Genomic DNA, 17,959 nt, shown 5'->3' with positions numbered 1-17,959 from the left:
TAGAATTCCAGGAATTTCTACCTACAAGAGCTCCCCACGCCACTACTTCAAAACATCTAAACCTTCTGCAATTGGAAGTTCAACAAATGCTTCAGAAGGGGGCGATCCAACGTGTTCCCCTATCACAAAGAGGAGAAGGTTTCTATTCAAGATTTTTTCTGATCCGCAAAACAAAGGAAAAGTGGCGTCTGATCCTGGATTTAAGGGAGCTCAACACCTATCTCGTGAAACTGTTGTTTCGGATGATTTCGCTCCAGGACATATTGCGCCTCTTGAATCCAGGCGACTTCATGGCTACGTTAGACCTGGAAGATGCCTATTTTCATATCCCGATCCACCCAGCTCACAGATGTTTCCTTCGCTTCACAGTAGGCAAGAGTCACTTCCAGTTCATGGTGCTCCCATTTGGATTAAAATCCGCACCCCGGATATTCACAAAGGTGCTGGCCCCGGTAGCAGCTTTTCTGAGAAGACAGTCGCTGGAAGCATTCCCGTACTTAGACGACTGGCTGCTGAAGGCACCAAGTTTCCAAGCGGCAACAGAAGCTGTGGAAACATGTTTAAACCTCTTCATTCATCTGGGGTTACAACTCAACAGAGAAAATCGGTCCTACGACCAGCGGGTTCGGTGAAATTCCTGGGAGCAATACTCGATACTCAGGCGTGCAAAGAAATCCCATCGGAAGAGAGACAAATGAAACTCATGTCCTCAGCCGCTCGATTGCAAAGAAAAAGTTGGATAACAGTCAGGATGTACAAATCTCTTCTAGGGTTGATTTCATCCTGTATTCAATTCATTCCGCACTGCAGGCTGCGAATGCGCCCCTTGCAAGAGGAACTAGACCTTCAGTGGAAGCAGGTGGAAGGGTTTTTCAACGACAGGGTAAGTGTCACCCAGCAGATGAAACAGACGGCTTCATGGTGGATGAAAAAATCTCACCTCTCGGTGGGTCTCAGTTTCAGAGCGACGCCGGCTCCTCGCGTCATTACAACAGACGCCTCCCTTCAGGGTTGGGGAGCGGTCATGCAAGATCTCCAGGTCAGTGGACACTGGACGCCAAAAGAACGTCGCTTACATATCAATGTTCTGGAGCTAAGAGCTATTCGATTGGCAATGTTGGCTTTCCTTCCAAGGATTTCAAATTCGGGCATCCTAGTGCGTACGGACAACACCACCGCAATGCATTACATCAACAAGCAGGGAGGCACAAGATCGCCACTGCTTTCTCAGGAGGCCCAGCTGTTATGGGAATGGGCAATCTCTCAGAACATCAGGCTCGTGGCGGAACACCTTCCAGGAGTATGCAACACGAAGGCGGATACGCTAAGCCGCCTGAGGGTAGTCTCACACGAGTGGGAATTGGACAACGCAGTGGTCAAGGACATCTTCTCCCGCTGGGGGACCCCAGCGATCGACCTGTTTGCCACTCCGATGAACAAGAAATGCCGGTGTTATGCAAGCAGGGAACACCATCGAGGATCGCTGGGGAATGCCCTTTTGATGTCTTGGTCCGGCGCATTTGTTTAAGCCTTTCCGCCATTTCCCCTGATTCCTCGAGTCCTCAAGAAGCTCAAGATGGACAGGTGCAGGATGATACTGATAGCGCCCGCCTGGGCTCGCCCGTTCTGGTTCACGGAGTTGCTTCTTCTGTCGGAGGAACAGCCCATTCAGCTTCACTCCAACCAGACTCTTCTATCAATGTCCAACGGCCAAGTTCTCCACCCGAACCAGAGCTCGCTTCAATTGACAGCATGGCTCCTGAACACAGAGAGTTTAAGGATCTAGACATTCCGGAGGAATGCAGAAACATCTTAGCACAAGCACGAGCTCCTAGCACTAATAAAACATATAGAGCGAAATGGAAAAGGTTTTATTTATGGTGCGTGAGAGGAGTGCATCCATTCTCATCAGCTCCGCATCAACTCTTACCATACATTCTATCCTTGGCACAGGCAGGTCTGGCTCATGCTTCCATCAAGGTCTACTTGGCGGCTATCTCCAGGTATAGAAGAACAAGATCGGGTCCTTCTCTGTTATCAGCAAGAGTGATAAAGCAATTCCTAAAAGGACTGTTTAGAGTGTTTCCGCCAGTTCGGCCTCCACCTCCGATTTGGCACCTGAATGTGGTCCTAGCTCAACTGATGAGATCGCCATTTGAGCCAATACATAAAGCAGACTTGAAGTTCCTGTCTTGGAAGGTGGCGCTTCTGCTGGCACTCACCTCGGCAAGGAGAGTGGGAGAACTTCAATCTTTGACTATCAAGGAAGCTTACTTGCAGTTCAAAAATGATACTTTGATCCTCCGGATGAACCCCAAATTCATTCCGAAGGTACCGACACACTTTCATCTTAACGAACCGGTGGTTCTGAATTCCTTTTTTCCTCGGCCTTCAACCCAGGCTGAGAGGACACTTCATTCTCTGGACGTTCAGAAATTCTATCTTCAACGCACAGCTGGATTTCGGAAGACGCACCAGCTGTTTGTGGCCTTTGGAGCCCCAAGGAAAGAGTTTCCTTTGTCGAAGCAGGGAATTTCCAGATGGATATAGAGTGCGATCCGTTTCTGCCACCAGGCGGCAGGCAAGCCGTTGGAAGGGCAGGTGAAGGCGCACTCCACAAGATCGATCTCATCGTCTACAGCACTCACTGTTTGCAGGAGTATCGATAAAAGATATTTGCAGAGCGGCCACCTGGAGCAGTACTCACTCATTCACGAGACACTACTGCCTGGAGGCGGCTGCAAAGGGGGATTCGGCTGTTGGTCAAGCTGTCCTGAGAAATCTCTTCCAGTAAGAGGTGAGCTTTCCTCTCTTCCCTCCTTCCTGTTTTTTTTCTCACATTTCGTTTGTTATGCTATAGTTACTGATTTATGATAATGATGATATGTTGTATCATTGGTTTATAATAGTTTGTAACTATGATCGAAATGTTTGAGGCATGCTAACTGCTATCTACTCTGATACAAGCAATGGGAATATATGAACGTTCCAATACTGGAGTAAGAAACAAGTTACTTACCTGTAACTTTAGTTCTCCAGTATTGGTAACTTTCATAGATTCCCATGCGCCCACCCACCTCCCCTGGGAAAGCTCACTTCTGGTCTAGGTGATTCATGTGGCAAGGCAACGGCTACGAAAATCTGAGGCTCTGAGCTTTCTCAGGAAGGTTCCACAGGGTGAGGCTAATCTGATTGGTTGCTAATGTGAGTTTGGGTCTTTTCACATAAGGACACCTATAGGCTACAAAAAATAATGAGGCCTAGGCCTATTTTTTACCTTTTTTGCACCTATTGGGGTGTGTGTATATATATGTGTATATATATATATATATATATCTATATATATCGAGGCTCCCATTCTGACGACGGGGAAAGATACAAGCAATGGGAATCTATGAAAGTTACCAATACTGGAGAACTAAAGTTACAGGTAAGTAACTTGTTTCTTCCAAATTGGGAGCATCCCCTAGAGAGGCCCTGGGACTATGAGGGTTCTTGGCTTACCCAGAGAAGTAGCAGCAGAGAATGGCAGCCCCGGCCTTGGTTTCCCAGCAGAGAACAGGCTCCTTGGGTGGGGTGGCACGGTCTTCAAACTAGAAACAGATATGACTGCCTGGAAATGGTCGATTGACCGCTAGCCATTCCACAGTGTACTATTCAGCTTCAGAGGACATTCACCCCTCTATCGACCAGAGTGAGAGCTTCGGCAAATTCACCGACAACCACAAATCGATCACTCTCGACTCTAACCTGTGTCCAATCCCCATTATCCTTACCTCGACCCTCTGTCCCTACAGGCTATGTCGTGGAGGATCCTGAAATTTCTCCTGGCCAAATGCCCCACTTGACCGAGGGCTCCAGATCTCTTTTCCATATTGAGACTCGGATTAGCCCTCTCCAACTAACCACGATTGACAACGCAACCACAGTTCTCTCACATATTCGAGTACGTGACTCCCTTCTATCTAACGAGATGTCCCTATCCGTCTTATATTGGAACATTGCTGGTCTCTGTACCAAGATCAACCTACAATCGTGGGCGGATATGATCAATGAGAATCACATCCTTTGCCTCCAGGAGACCTGGTTAACGGCCCCGTCCACCTGGTGGGCTATAAAACTTTCTTTATTCCAGCGACACAGGGATCATTCGAAAGACTCAAGGGTGGTCTAACTGTTTACGTAACCAACATCCTTCCCCTCACAACAATTACCAGCTTAAAAGAAGAGGTTTGTTACCAAATTTTAAGTATCCATATTGACAACAGATTTGTTTACCTTCTGGTAAACTTATACAACAATCTTTCACCCACTGACTGTGAGCAGATAATAAATGAAATCACCACTTGCTTAAAGTCACAGCTGAACAAACTAACGTCTCTCCCTCTTTATATCATTTGGGGAGGCGATTTTAACATCTTACTATGCTCTAACTGCAGAAATGGGAACTGTGGACTGAATGATGAGACCGACTGCCCTCTGGCTCACTTTGTACATAGCACCAACAGGATCTCTGAACGAGAGCCTTTTCACACTAGAATTGGACTATGCAAACCAGTTGGTTCACCCTCAAGTTGACTTCTCCACAACATTTCATGGTAGGGGTTTGTCTAGCACAATCGATTTTATTCTTTGCTCACAGAACTTAAGGGGCCAGGTGGCAAAATTCTCCACAGGTACAGATAGTTCGAGTGATCACTACCCTAATGGAATTATAATACAATTACAATCAGTATCACTCCACACAAATGTCAGAAGCCTGTTAACGCAAGAATCGTTAAAAATGGACAAACTGAACGGGTTCTCAGTGAAATGGGCTAAAATAGATCCTGACGCAGTAACAGAGAAAGTTCTTAAAAAAACCATCTGTTCTGTCAACGACTGCCTCGACCCCTGTTCATCGCCCCAAACAGTGCTGGCCAGTTTGGCAGGATTCTGGGAACAATAAAAGAGGAACTAACTCGCACTACCGCCCGGAAACCATCGGCTGAGGGCTGGTTTAACTCCGGGTGTCGGAAAGCACTTTCAAATCTCAAGGCAGCTCTCCAGATTACCCCGAGGGACCCCCAAGAGATAGCAAAACTAAGAAAACTCTATAAGGCCGAAAGGGTAAAACGAACTAAAGAAATCAAGGCTAATCTGTGGTTACAACTTCATGACAGCTGTCGAACAAGGGATAGTGGACATTTCTGGCGTGTTGTAAAATCTCCCTTCTTGTCAAACCCGTCGTCATCTCAACATCTCGACGTCGCAGTAACTGCAGAAGAATGGGTGGCCCACTTTTCAAGAATCTTTGGAGGAACTCTAACTAAATCAACTGAGGGAAGCTCTACCACCGTTTCTACAGCGGACTCAAAGATCTTCCCACTAAACATCCGGTTTGAGCACGGAGAGGTGATTAAGGCCCTAAAAATGTCAAAATCAGGCAAGGCCCTCGGTCCAGATGGGGTGCCGGGGGATATTTTCACCCATAACATCGAGCTTTGGTTTCCACTTCTCACCCAGGTCCTGACTGCGGTAACATCTTCGGGTCTTATTGACTCATGGTCTACATCTATCCTCCTTCCCATCTTCAAAAAGGGCGACCGGAACAGACCGGTTTGCTATAGACCCATTTCCCTCCTGGACTCCCTGGGTAAGGTAGCGGGACGTCTGCTGCTGGAACGTCTCCAGGAGTGGGCAAAAACCAACATCTTAACCGACCTCCAATACGGGTTCCAGGAGGGTCTTGGGACTGTAGAGTAGGCCCTGAATCTTGCTCTCTTGATCGGGAAGTACGTGAATGCTAAAAAGGGCCACCTATTTCTGGTATATGTAGACCTCAGTGCAGCGTTCGACTGTGTACAGCATTCAAAACTCTGGGCTCTCCTTGAGGAAATGGGCGTCGATCCTGCTCTGATAGTATCCTTGCGCGAACTGTATTCCGACGCAACCGCAAGAGTTAGGTACGGGATCAGCGGAGAACTCGCCCCTCCTTTCCAAATTACAAAAGGAGTCAGACAGGGCTGCGTACTGGCTCCCTTCTTGTTCAACCTGTACACCAATGGCTTGGAGGCAGCCATGCTAGAAGGGAGCCAGGATCTTCCACAAATTAAACATCGCCCTATACCAACGCTGTTATATGCGGACGACTCAGTCATCTTCGCCAGGACGCTGATCCAACTTCAAGTACAGCTTAATAAGTACTGTTCTTATATGGATTCTCTTGGCCTTAAGGTTAACATAAAAAAGACATTCGTAATGCACCTTGGCCCTAAAATAAAAAGCCCTAAACCCATCTTTGTTGGAAAGACTAAACTTGAAAGAACCCGCGTCTATCCCTACCTGGGCATCCTGGTGGACGATTCTTTGAGTTGGCGGCAGGCAGTGGCAAGCAAAAAACTGCTCTTCCTGAGAGCCAAGACAGCCTTAGTTTCTTTCTCAAGGAAACTGGGGAAACCGGCTCCCCCCGAATTACACACAATATACTACGCAAAATGCCACAGTGTGGCAACGTATGGTGCAGGGGTTTGGGGCTACGGTCCGATAAGCCCACTCCAAGTGATTGAGAACGAGTTAGTTAAATATCTGTTGGCCTTACCACACAGTGCTCCAACCTATGCCTCGTTAGCTGAACTAGGCATGGATTTTATCACGGACACCATCCGTTGCCAAACTATGCTTTTGTGGCACCGCATATGGACCAAAGAGGAGTGCCACTTAACGCGATCTTTAATTCTAGATTGTACAGCCCTTGATAACTGGGAAAAAATACCCTGGATAGTATACATTAGGAACTTTTGCCGGGACATCGACCGCACCAACTTCAATGATCCACCGAGCATGAATGACATATCGAGAAAAGACCTCAAAAAGTTAAGTCTGCCCCACTTAAGAGCGCTCCGAAGTTCAGCAGAACTGGTGAAACCCACAAACTCACAAGTTATTGCTGTACAGACACATTTGGGTATCCAACCATATCTGACCTTCCTTTTGAACAACTATGAAAAGTATCTCCTTACAAGGTTTCGGTTTAATTCTTTTTTCCTGCTTGTAACCTTTCCAAATGTCCAAAACTGGTCCCCTATTATTTCTTGTCCCTGTGATAATGTTTCCCCCCAATCAACAATACATATTCTTTTTTTTCTGTAAATTTTATTCTTTTCCTAGGAAGGTCTGGATCTTGCCTTTACTAAGATTAATCGGCCTAAGAACTTGTCGTCCAGCATATTTATCCTTGCAATGTCTGGAGTCTCCTTTTATAGCAAAGTATGTAGCTAATTTTTTAAAAGCCTGTATCAAATACCGACGTAATCACGAGTAACTCATATTTTAGCTTATGCTCTTTTTATCCTGTCTATAACATAATTGATTTACTCTTTAAACGTCTTTTAACATTGTATAATTTTAATGTTTTTCTTTGTACTTTTTATGGTTGCAATAACATGTGGCAATCGAATAAAAGTTTATGAAATGAAATATATGTGGAAAAAAATATATATATATATAGATATATATATATATATATATATATATATATATATATAGATATATATATATATATATGTATAGATAGATAGATAGATAGATGGATAGAGGTTTAAGGATAGATGTTTGGATAAAGCACTATGTTAGTCCTGTTCTAGGTATGCTTCATTTCATCTACATAGTTAGCAGAGACTGTTTATTAATACTGGATGATGCGCAATAGATTATACTTCGCAAGGTTTAGGCGCAGAGCCCAGATGTCTTGGGGTTCTGTCCTGGAAACGCTATGAGATATATGTACTACTTGCTACTCGGATACAAGCATGTGAATCTATGAAAGATTCAATACTGGAGAAAAAACTAGTTACCTGTACACTATGGTTCTCCAGTATTATCTTTCATAGATTCACAGGCGCCCGCCCACCTCCCCGTTTCTCAGGTAGAACATTTTACCTCCGGATATATCCATGTCTCTCACTTGGGGCTGGAAATATGAGTAGGAGAGCTCTGCTGGGGAGTGTGATGTCAGGGCTTTCTGTCTGAGTTTTGGACCACACAATAAGTAAGTCTGGTTACCAAATTATGTCATTCCCTATGGGATTTTCGATGCAGTTTGTTCTCCTATGGTGCTGCTATTGTTATTTTGTTACCGTGAGACTCCCACCATGACGACAGGAAGATACAAGCATGTGAATCTATGAAAAATAATACTGGAGAACCATAATGTACAGGTAAGTAACTAGTTTTGCTCTTCTCCAAGGCGGCTGGATGCAGGGGTGTCTTTTGAGCTCGGTGTGAGAAAGTGCCCTCTTTCTGCATGGTTGCCCCCCACATTTTGCTGAATTGCTGATGTGTTTTGACTGTGTCCTCTGCTTCTGCTAATCAGGTAGCCAGGGCCTATGTTCTTGCCCTAAAACTATATTGAAGCCTAAACCCAATTCGCATCTCTGGCCACAGGTCCGCCCCTGGTAAAGGTTACCACAGGTAGCCATGGCACTGTGACCAGAGAAGACCTTTAAGGGCTGCAGCATTTATTGTGCCACCCTTGGAGGTTCTGTATCCTTACACTCACACACTGCCTTTGCAGGCTGTGTTTTGTGGTGCAAAACAAAGTGAAGAGTCGACATGGCACACATCTGTGTGTGCCATGCCTACAACCCCCTGCCCTGGCATAGATCAGTCACCCCTCTAGATGGGTGCACTATACCAGTGGTGATGGTACAAATGCTTGTGCCCTGCACCCCTACAGTGTCTACGTCCATTCTTAGACATTGTAAGTACAGTACTGCCATTAAGTGTATATGGTGCCAGGAGTTTGTCATTAGGAACTCCACGGCACCATAATGGCTACGCTGAAAACTGAGAAGTTTGGTATCATACTTCTCAGTACATGAAACCACACTGAGGCCAGTGTGGGATTTAATGAAAAATGCACACACAGGGCATCTTAGAGATGCCCCCTGAAAACTAACATACCACTAGTGTCCAGTCGGAGTGGCTGCTTTCAGCTGCCACTACCAGACATGCTTCTGGACCCCTGGGCCGAGAGCCTGCTGCTCTCTGGGGCTAAAACAATGCACATCCTGGGTTGAGGTGCCAAGCATCCTCCCCCAGGATGGGCCGTGTTTACATAGGGGAAGCTTCAAAGGCTTGCCGCCTTTGTGAGCTTTCCCAGTCCACTTGCTGCTTTCAGCAACTGGTCCCCACTGGTTCAGACCCCCAATTTGGGCTGGAGAACCGTCGGGAAAACAAGTGAGAAAGAGAGGTGTGCCCACCTCTGCCAACTCCACCCCTCAGGTGGGTGAGATGAAGCACAACTCTTAAGTCCCCGCCATCTTGCAGATGGGGGGACTCAGCCAACCGGGGACAGGCTCATTTCCCCCTACCTCTAAAAGTGGCATAAAAGGGGCTGTATCCACCCCAGCGGAGGGACCCATTGGTCCCAACCTTTTTACTTACCTATAACGCCCCCTAAATCTAGTATTTGGGGGCACCCCGGAACCTTGCTTCCTATGACAAGAACATGTCACAAGAATTGAACTGCCCTGCTGAAGCTAACAAGAGAAAGACGCCCACTGACTTCGCCCCAGCCCTACTGGCCTGTCTCGACCTCGAACCTGCTCCTGCGAAATCCCGGTTTGTCCTGCAGCCAGCAACCTCGAAAACCCTGGCGGACCTGCCTGCCTTCAACCACAAAGACTTTGTCGCCTGTGAACACCAGATTCGTTAATCTGCAACCTCTGGCTCCGGCCGGACACGGTGAGTCCGCCCCACTCTGCACCCGCCGTCCACGGCCTGAGTTCGAGTTTTAAAAATTCTTTATGGCCATATCAGCTTACATGTATTTGAGGGCAAGAGAGGGATGCTGCAGCACCTTAAGTGCTATTACTAAAGTAAAATAAAGCATTTTGTATTTGTGGCTATTCCAACTATTAAGATGTGTGTACAGTAAAAGAAAAAAGGGCGGCAAAGTGTCTGTCTGGAATTGAACTTTTACATTTTCTACGAAGTTAAAAACACTTTTCCGTTTAATCTCACCACACAAGGTTATAATGAGCACTGCTATCAGGGCTGTGTGAAGTGGAAGGGGTAGCGTTTCTAGGGGCAGCCTTGGGGAATGTTTTTGCTGACTCGAGGTATATCAGGGGTGGGTGATTCATATCGTCCAACGCCCAGACTGCAAGATTTCTCGCAAGGGCAGGTTTTAATGACTGTTTTCTCCAAAGGACAAGTGGACAATACATTATGCTGAACTGATGATGTTATCCTCTGACCTTCAAGTTGCTAAGCATGTTGTGCTTTTTCTGTCTTGAATTTTGATAGTTAATGTGAGTAGAATCTTGAGGCATAGTTTGGGAGCAAGAGGAATGAATTAACAGGGGCAACATTGGAGAATCGAACTAGAGGGGGTGTAGAGGAGAAGGCTAGAAACCCAAATTTGCCTCAAATTGTAAAGAGCTCTGATGTCCTTCGGGATCAAGTTCGCGCTATATAAAACTTTATAATTAAATAAAAAATAAAATAAAATACTATGGCTTTCTTAGGGAGCATCCCTATTACAGATATCTGCAAAGCTGCAACATGGTCTAAACGACACACATTCATCAAACACTATTGTGTAGATGTGTTAACCAAGCAGTACTTAAAACGTTATTTCAGACAACTCCAACAGTTACAGGATAGCCACCGCTTCGGGGAGACTACTGTATAGTCTATGCAAAGCATGTGATCTACAGCTCACATGCCTCAAACGGAAAATGCTACTTACCCAGTATGTATCTATTCTTGGCATATAGAGCTGTAGAATCTCATGCCCCACCCACCTCTCCGGGGCCTGTAACTGCTATAGTTCTCTGTTTTACTACACATAATTATGCATAGCTATCTCTATCCTTTACTACTACTCCATTCTCTTACCCTCTGTGGAAAACAATCTAAAGATGGAGCTGATTACCATGCGCACTATCACCTAAGGGAGGAGTCCCCTACTTCGTGATTAGGAAAAACTTCTTCCAGAAAAACAAAGTACAAACATCCGGACCCAACACTAGATGGCGATCTTATGCAAAGCATGATATTCTACAGCTCTACATTCCAAGAACAGATGCATACTGGGTAAGTAGCATTTTCCTTACCACAGCTCCCAGGCCCAGCTCCCCATTTTATGAGTGCTTTCTCTTGCTTTTGCTTTTACTGCTTTCTTTGTGAAGCGGATAGCAACTCCAGCGACTTGAGACCCTCACAGCTGATTTGCAGCGCTTTATAAATCCTGATTGATTGACAGGTAAGTAACTTTTTCATGTTGTGTTCGGTTTACCTCATAAGAAGTATGGAATGCGGTCTACACCTTCTGTGATTTTGTCGGCTGCAAACTATCCGATCCATTCTCCTGTCTATTAACACAGCGTGTAGGAGTTTGAAGAATGCTTTTCAAGTTAGGACTGAGAGTCAGATGGTGTTAGTCACTTGTGGTTTGCTTTGCTGATCTATATTTAGTTTTTTTGGATATGTTCTGTAAAGAAATGTCTGGACATTCAAGTTAAGTGTTAAACTGTTGCAAAGTTACCCCACATAATCTCCTGTAGTCGACCTTCACTCTCAACCCAGCTACCCTGAAAGAGTCCAATGGGAAGAGTGCTTGGTCCTTCTGTTTAGGTGCAACATTTTTGCCTCAAGCCATCCGTGGAAAACTTTAACAATTATTGATCAGTCTCTCCTCCTGCCATAGATCCTGGAGTAATAAACCTTGCAATCACTCATTGGCAGTAATGCTGCATATTTGGGTAAAGCCCCATGGCTCACAAGTTCTATTATGCTAATCAGTCTAAACTTTCACCTTTCACTACTCCCAATCTTGTGGCATATTTGTTTGTTTGATCTTTGTTATCCCAAGTCATCCCAATGTTTTATGACCTCCAGTGTTGTCACAATTGCCTCTTACTCTGGTCTGTAACTTGTTCTTTTTGCAGCAAGTGGTCGTATTATGTACTCTCCCCGCTCTCCGAAGCAGTCGACTCCGTCCGTATCTTCCCCGGATTCCCAAGTTGGGTCATCTTTCACCTCTGAACTGTCTTCTCCTCCTGAATCCAGAACTTCTTTGGAATCTGGTGCATCTCTCAATCCAGCTTCCCCCAAAATTGTCACTCCTGCAGCACCTTCTGTTGGGGATGGTAGGTGGTCAGTGCTTTTGAGTTGTTTGCCTAAGATGGATAAAGTTGATATTTTGATAATTACAAACCTTTTCTTTTTGTAGGTATAGAGATTTTGGTGTCTGCAACAAATGAGCAAAGTCGAATAGCTGAAGTGGCTGGACCATCAGAACTTTTGAAAACGCCCTGCAAAGGTCTGTCATTTGAATTATTCTTCTGGATGTCCTCCATTGACTCGCATTCTGTTGCTATCATTACTTTCCCTCCACTTGTCTATCCTTACCTCTCTTCTTTGCTGTCTCTGTATATAAGTTGTCTCGATTTAGCTCTGTTATTATCCTGACCCTCTCAATCGCTGGTGTTCTCGGATTGTCGTTATTATGTACTTTGTTCATTTACCCATAGAGTAACCCTCTGTTATCTGCGCCTCAGCTGACATTTATGTTCTATATCTTTGACAAGTTTTGATAGTGTCTCCAACTAATCTCTTCCTGTCCCTGCTTTTTATTCTTCGAGCTGCACACCTTTTATCTTGGTTCTCACTGCTTTCAATTGTCCTGTTAGTCACATGTCAATTATGTTCCTATGTGCATTATCGTTCATCATTTTTTGACTGCCACTTACACAAGCTACATGTTTCCTTCAAGCACATTTTTTACAGATATTGAGGTTGTATCATATTGTGTGCTTTTGCAACCTCTGTGTAATACTGTGAGAAGTTGGCCTGGTATATGCTGTCCACTAGTTAAAGTGAGCACTATGTACCAGTCCAAACAACGCTTAGGGTGAGCTGGTCAAAGAAAACCTTTATAGAAAGCTGTCCTAGTGGTAGCTATGGAGATGAGCCATCAGGCTAAGTCTTGCAGGAATGTTAAGCACCTTATTTTATCAGAATTCAACCTTTTAGTAATGGTTAAGTAAAAGGGAAGTTATAAAAATGTATTATATATAACACTCTAGTATCTTCTAGCCGAGGATAGAACACAAATCAAATACAGTTGCAAAGAATCAAACGTAAGTAACACACTAAACAGTGGGCTCCGGGGGGAGACCAAACCTTATACTAAAGTAGTAGAAGAACCATGACTCTGGACTAGACCTAGTCTGGAAGGTGTAGAATCGCTCGGACCCCAGGGAACCACCCAAGGTGAGTGAGTAGGAACCCCCATGGAGGACGGGTGCAGAGTGAGAACATGACTGCGGGCTCCGTACAATTAAATGAGAACGTCGTGATTGGACAATTAGAGATTAAGGACCCTTCCCAGCAGATTACGAAGACAACCCTTGGAACAGGATGTTGGAGAGCCACCCTACCCGTGGATACCTTTATACCAGAATTACTTATCCCAGAGGACCGGAGTGCATAGGCACGAAATGGTGTCAAACTCTTGTTGTTCTCTATGGATGTCGACAAAGAAATGTTGCTGTTGGAAGTAAGAAAGTGTCCGGTGGAATCTAAACGTGGATTCTAGATGAGAAGAACCTGAAAGCAGAGGGTACAGAGTCTGGGTCACTTGCCAGTGACCATGGGCTCGCTAGACTAATGCCCACCGATGTCGGGTGTGAGAAGTTTGCCTGATATGTGATGTCCACTATTCTAGTGGGCACCCTGTATCAGTCCAAACAACCCTTATGGGGATGGTTATAAAGTCAACCTTATAGACCAGCTATCCTAGTGGTAGCATGGACAAAGCATTCTTAGGCTAAACTCAAGAGGGCATGTGAAGCCAGCTGTTTTACCATATGTAACCCCTTTAATACTAAATGAAAGGACAGCACTCAGGTTATATATAAAATATATATGTATTTATTTCTAACACAACCCCTCTCAACTCTTCATGAGGTCAGAGGCACAAGCACATAACAAGATACTGTATTTTGTGCAACCTACTGTATGATAATTAAGTAGCACCCTAGGGGCACGTCAAGCCATATACTAAAATAGTGATGTAAGAACCACGTCACGAACAAAGGATAGGCCTAGGACCTAGGGAATCGCTGGGGCTATGCTGTACTACCAAAGGATAGGAAGCAGGAGGCCCACGGGAGGCGTGTGCAGTGTCTTTACACACACGCGTGTTACCATAGAGTTAGAATGGGAACAATAAAAATGGAAACTAGTTCTTTTAGGACACTTCTGGATGGACTAGGAGAAAGCCACTGAAAATTAGGATAGTTAATACCCACAGGAGACCTGGAGTACTCTTGTTACCTCACCCACAGGAAGCGGGTGCATAGGTGTCAAAGTGTGTCGGGTTTCGTCTCTGAATCCTTTGGAGCTTTGAAGAAAGATGCTGCAGGCGACCAGGAGAGAAGTGACCGGTTGGATCCAAGGGCGGATCGAGGATGAAGAGTACCTGAAAGCAGAGGGGACCGAGTCTGGGTCACTAGCCAGTAACCAGGAAGGAACCAGGCAATGTCTAGGAGCAATCAGGTGATGTTGTGAGGCTTGTCTCTGCAGCCAGGTGGACCAGGAGGTGTCGACGACGACCAGGAGCTGGACACGGACTGTCACGGACTGTCCCACGAAGGATCTCGCTGTCGGCGGTGTCTGCTTCCGGATTGGAGTCAACAAGCCTTGGCAAAGGCAAACCACGCAGGAATCTAAGATGGCTTCTGGATCAGACCAACAAGGTCTGATAGGCTTCTCCTTTTCAGGGAAGCAAGGGCCAGCCTGGAGCAACCAGCAACCAGGCCAGTGGTGGAAATTCAAAGGGTCGTCGTCACAGAGGCCACTAGCCAACGGGCAAGTGACCGGACAGACGCGTCGAGCAGGAAAATGCAAAAGTGCCCCACGCGGCACTCGTGGAGGGCTGGTCTTTGATGCAGATGATGCTCGGGCTTCTCATTCTCCAAGGCACAACTTCGAGGGTGCCTCAGAAGTTGCACAGGAAGCAATTCGCAGGCTTTCCAAGATGGCTGGTCCCACGTCTCTCGTCGCCTGCACGGGTCTCAGCTTCGCTGTGGCTGTGGATCGGGCTGAAGGAAGTCTGTAAGTCCGTGTCTTGTCAGGCTCTGTGCTCGGGCTCCGGCGGGAGCGTCGACAAAGCAAACCGTTGATCGCTTGGTGGTGCCTGCTTGCACAGGGTGGTCACTCCGTGACCACAAGGGATATTCTTCAGTCTTCTATCTTCAAGTAGAACGTCGAAGGTCCAGAGTTTTGTTTCAAGTTTCAGTCAGGATAAATCTAAAGTCCCTTGACTCAGCTCCTACCTATATACTAATCTAAGGGGCTGGATTACCTGCTAGGTCCCTACTATGGGTGGGACCAGGGAAGGGGGTGGTTACACCCCTTTCCCTTTGTCCAGTTTCGCGCCAGAGCTGGAGTGCCCCAGCAACTGGTTTGTACCAGGCTATGCATGGGACACCTTGTGTGCCCTAGGCAGTGTCTCATTTCATTCAGCCCTCCCTGCCCCAATACACTATGGCCTGTCTGGGGTGGAGCTAGCACCTCCCAAGACAGGAAGCCTATTGTCCAAGCCTCCCTCGCTAGAAGGACTCCCAGCAGCAGGAGGTCAGACTTGTGTCTGTGGCAGCAGCATCCATTTTGTGATGCTGAGGCTCTGGTTAACTTTAACCGGGTTTAGTAGAAACAACATGTCTTCTCCCTCTAGAAGGGTGGAATGCTACCCCCCGTTGCCAGAACTGGCAAGGGGGTAGTATTCTAAAGCGTATGACACCTTACACAACATGTTTTGATAAAGCCAAACCAAAGTTAGCATTTAACCACGAGGATGATAATGCACTTGAGAGTATATGTAAATGTAAATGTATTGGCATTTATATAGCGCACTACTTACCCGTAGGGTCCCAAGGCGCTTCGACCGCTGCGAAACCCTTCCTGGCTTCCCTGAGAGATGGTCCCTTAATGGGTATCTCCAGGGTGAGACCAGGCATCCCCGGCGGTCTGGTGGGGCCGTTAGTGAAGATGAGGCAAGCTAATGCCCAGAGTTGCCGAGTGTGATCGCTGATCAGAGTGGGCACCGAGGAGAGAGAATTATCGAGTCCGCTGACCCTGGTCCAGAAACCTGCCGCGCCGGGAATCGAACCCTGGTCCCGGGCCGTCCTCTGCTCTTGGGTCTGCCGCCTCTAACCAGTGAGCCACACTACTTCACATATATGGTATGGCAATATCCTAGAACAGATAAAGGACATGGTTCCGAAAGCTGCAGACAGGCTCAGCTCATGCTAGAGCCTCATCTCACATAAAACCAAGCACTCTGCCTCCAGGATTGTTAAGGCCTGCCATAGGAGTGACTTATAGGTGTGTATGTGTCTATATGTAAAGGTAGGTATAGGGATACTACACCTAAGCAAGGGGTGATTACAGGACCTTGCCCCAGCTGAGTGATCAGCCAGTTGTGTCAATGTGAGTGGCCAGCCAGGGGTAGCATAATACATGCTGCAGCCCCTGGTAGGCCTTGGATGCACCTCTGCCCTGGGGACCGAAGGTACACTATACAGGGGCTCATAAGGTGACCCAATATCCAATTGGAGATGTACCTAAAGTACATGGAGTCCATTTTACAGTGAGAGCAGATAGCCTGGGGCCCTGATTAGCAGGATACCAGGGCTTCAGGTGTGATGACGGTGGTCTTGACTGTTCAGCTGCGAGGACCAGGAGACTTCTAGGATGACCAGAAGCAGAGGGCGAGCTGTCCCACGATGCATGTCTAGTGCTGAGGGGTCAGTGTCTGGCGGGAGCACCAACAAGCCTTGGCAGCAGCAAGCAACGTAGTTGATCAAATTTGGTGTCGATTCGGTCCAGCAAGGACCAGGAGACTCACCACAAAAAGGGAAGTGAGGACATACCTGGAGCAACCAGGGGAACCCAAATAGAGCAAAGTTGAACCTCGAGTGGACCCACAGGCCGCAGGCACAGAGTGCGAGGATGCCGGAGTCCTTCTCAGAAAAGATGCCCTGGGGTCAGGGCTACAAATGGCCCAATGCACTGAATTGTTGCACGACAACAAGCATGTGCAGCTGCAAATAAACTCTGTGCACAGGGGTACAGGTATACTGTCCCTGCGAGGGATATCCGCTTCGAACTTAGTGACAGGACAGCTCAACCTCAGAGACCTTCAGAAACCCACCTCCTGTATTGATGGAGCCTTTGGAGTCCGCAGGAGCTCAGGATCATCAAACCAGTCAGATGCGTTAGGGTGCCTGCGTTTATAGGGGAGTTACTCCTTCACTCCAAGGGAGATTCTTCTGTTGTCTTGGAGGTCCAGAGGGTCTGGCAACGGAGCCTGTATGGATCACGACACTGGTGACTGGGGACGACAGGGTAAGATGAAGTCGAGCCCAAGGGAGGGCCAGTGAAGTCCAGCAGGTCCAGACGGTCGAAGTGTAGTGCCATCTTCTTGCAGAATCTTGTCCACAGAAAATCTAATGTCAGGTAACCCATTTTATACCCATTGGAGAGGGTTGGACAGATTCTAGGGACCCTCCTAGGGGAGGGACCAGACAGAGCTACTCCCATGTCATTTGTCCAGTTTCTTGCCAGAGCAAGAGCAAACTGCTCCCAGAACTGGTTTGAGCTGGACTGTGCACAAGGACATCAAATGTGCCCCCGAGCCAGACTTGCTGGCACTGTGACAGTGTACCCACCCAGCCCCAAAACATTAAATCCTGTCTAGGAGGTGGTCACACCTCCCTGTGACAGGATGCCTATTGTTCTGCCTTCCACTGCTCGAGCTTGGCTCAGCAGCAGGAGGGCAGACTTGTGGCTGACAGCATCCATTTTGTGCTGTAAGGCTCGAGAATGTTTGTACCGGTAGACTTGGGTACCCCCAGAACCTTGGTTCTAAGGGGAGAAATCATACCTGCCACACCAGTTACTG

General features: G+C 46.8%; 1 protein-coding gene across 4 annotated transcripts in view; it reads left to right on the top strand.

Annotated features, from left to right (window-relative positions):
- ATXN2L (ataxin 2 like) overlaps positions 1-17,959 on the top strand; it is an 842,401-nt gene that overhangs the window by 291,582 nt on the left and 532,860 nt on the right. For all 4 annotated transcript variants that reach the window (XM_086932367.1, XM_086932366.1, XM_086932369.1 and 1 more), the window contains 2 exons: positions 11,937-12,137; positions 12,221-12,310. In XM_086932367.1, coding sequence (XP_086788493.1) covers positions 11,937-12,137; positions 12,221-12,310 — 291 coding nt within the window. The remainder of the gene's footprint in view (positions 1-11,936; positions 12,138-12,220; positions 12,311-17,959) is intronic.

The sequence above is a fragment of the Lissotriton vulgaris genome, chromosome 7 (assembly GCF_964263255.1).
Source record: "Lissotriton vulgaris chromosome 7, aLisVul1.2, whole genome shotgun sequence".
NCBI classification, from domain to species: domain Eukaryota; kingdom Metazoa; phylum Chordata; class Amphibia; order Caudata; family Salamandridae; genus Lissotriton; species Lissotriton vulgaris.
Note: the sequence above shows the minus strand (reverse complement) of the source record. Positions and strands in the feature narration are given on the sequence as shown.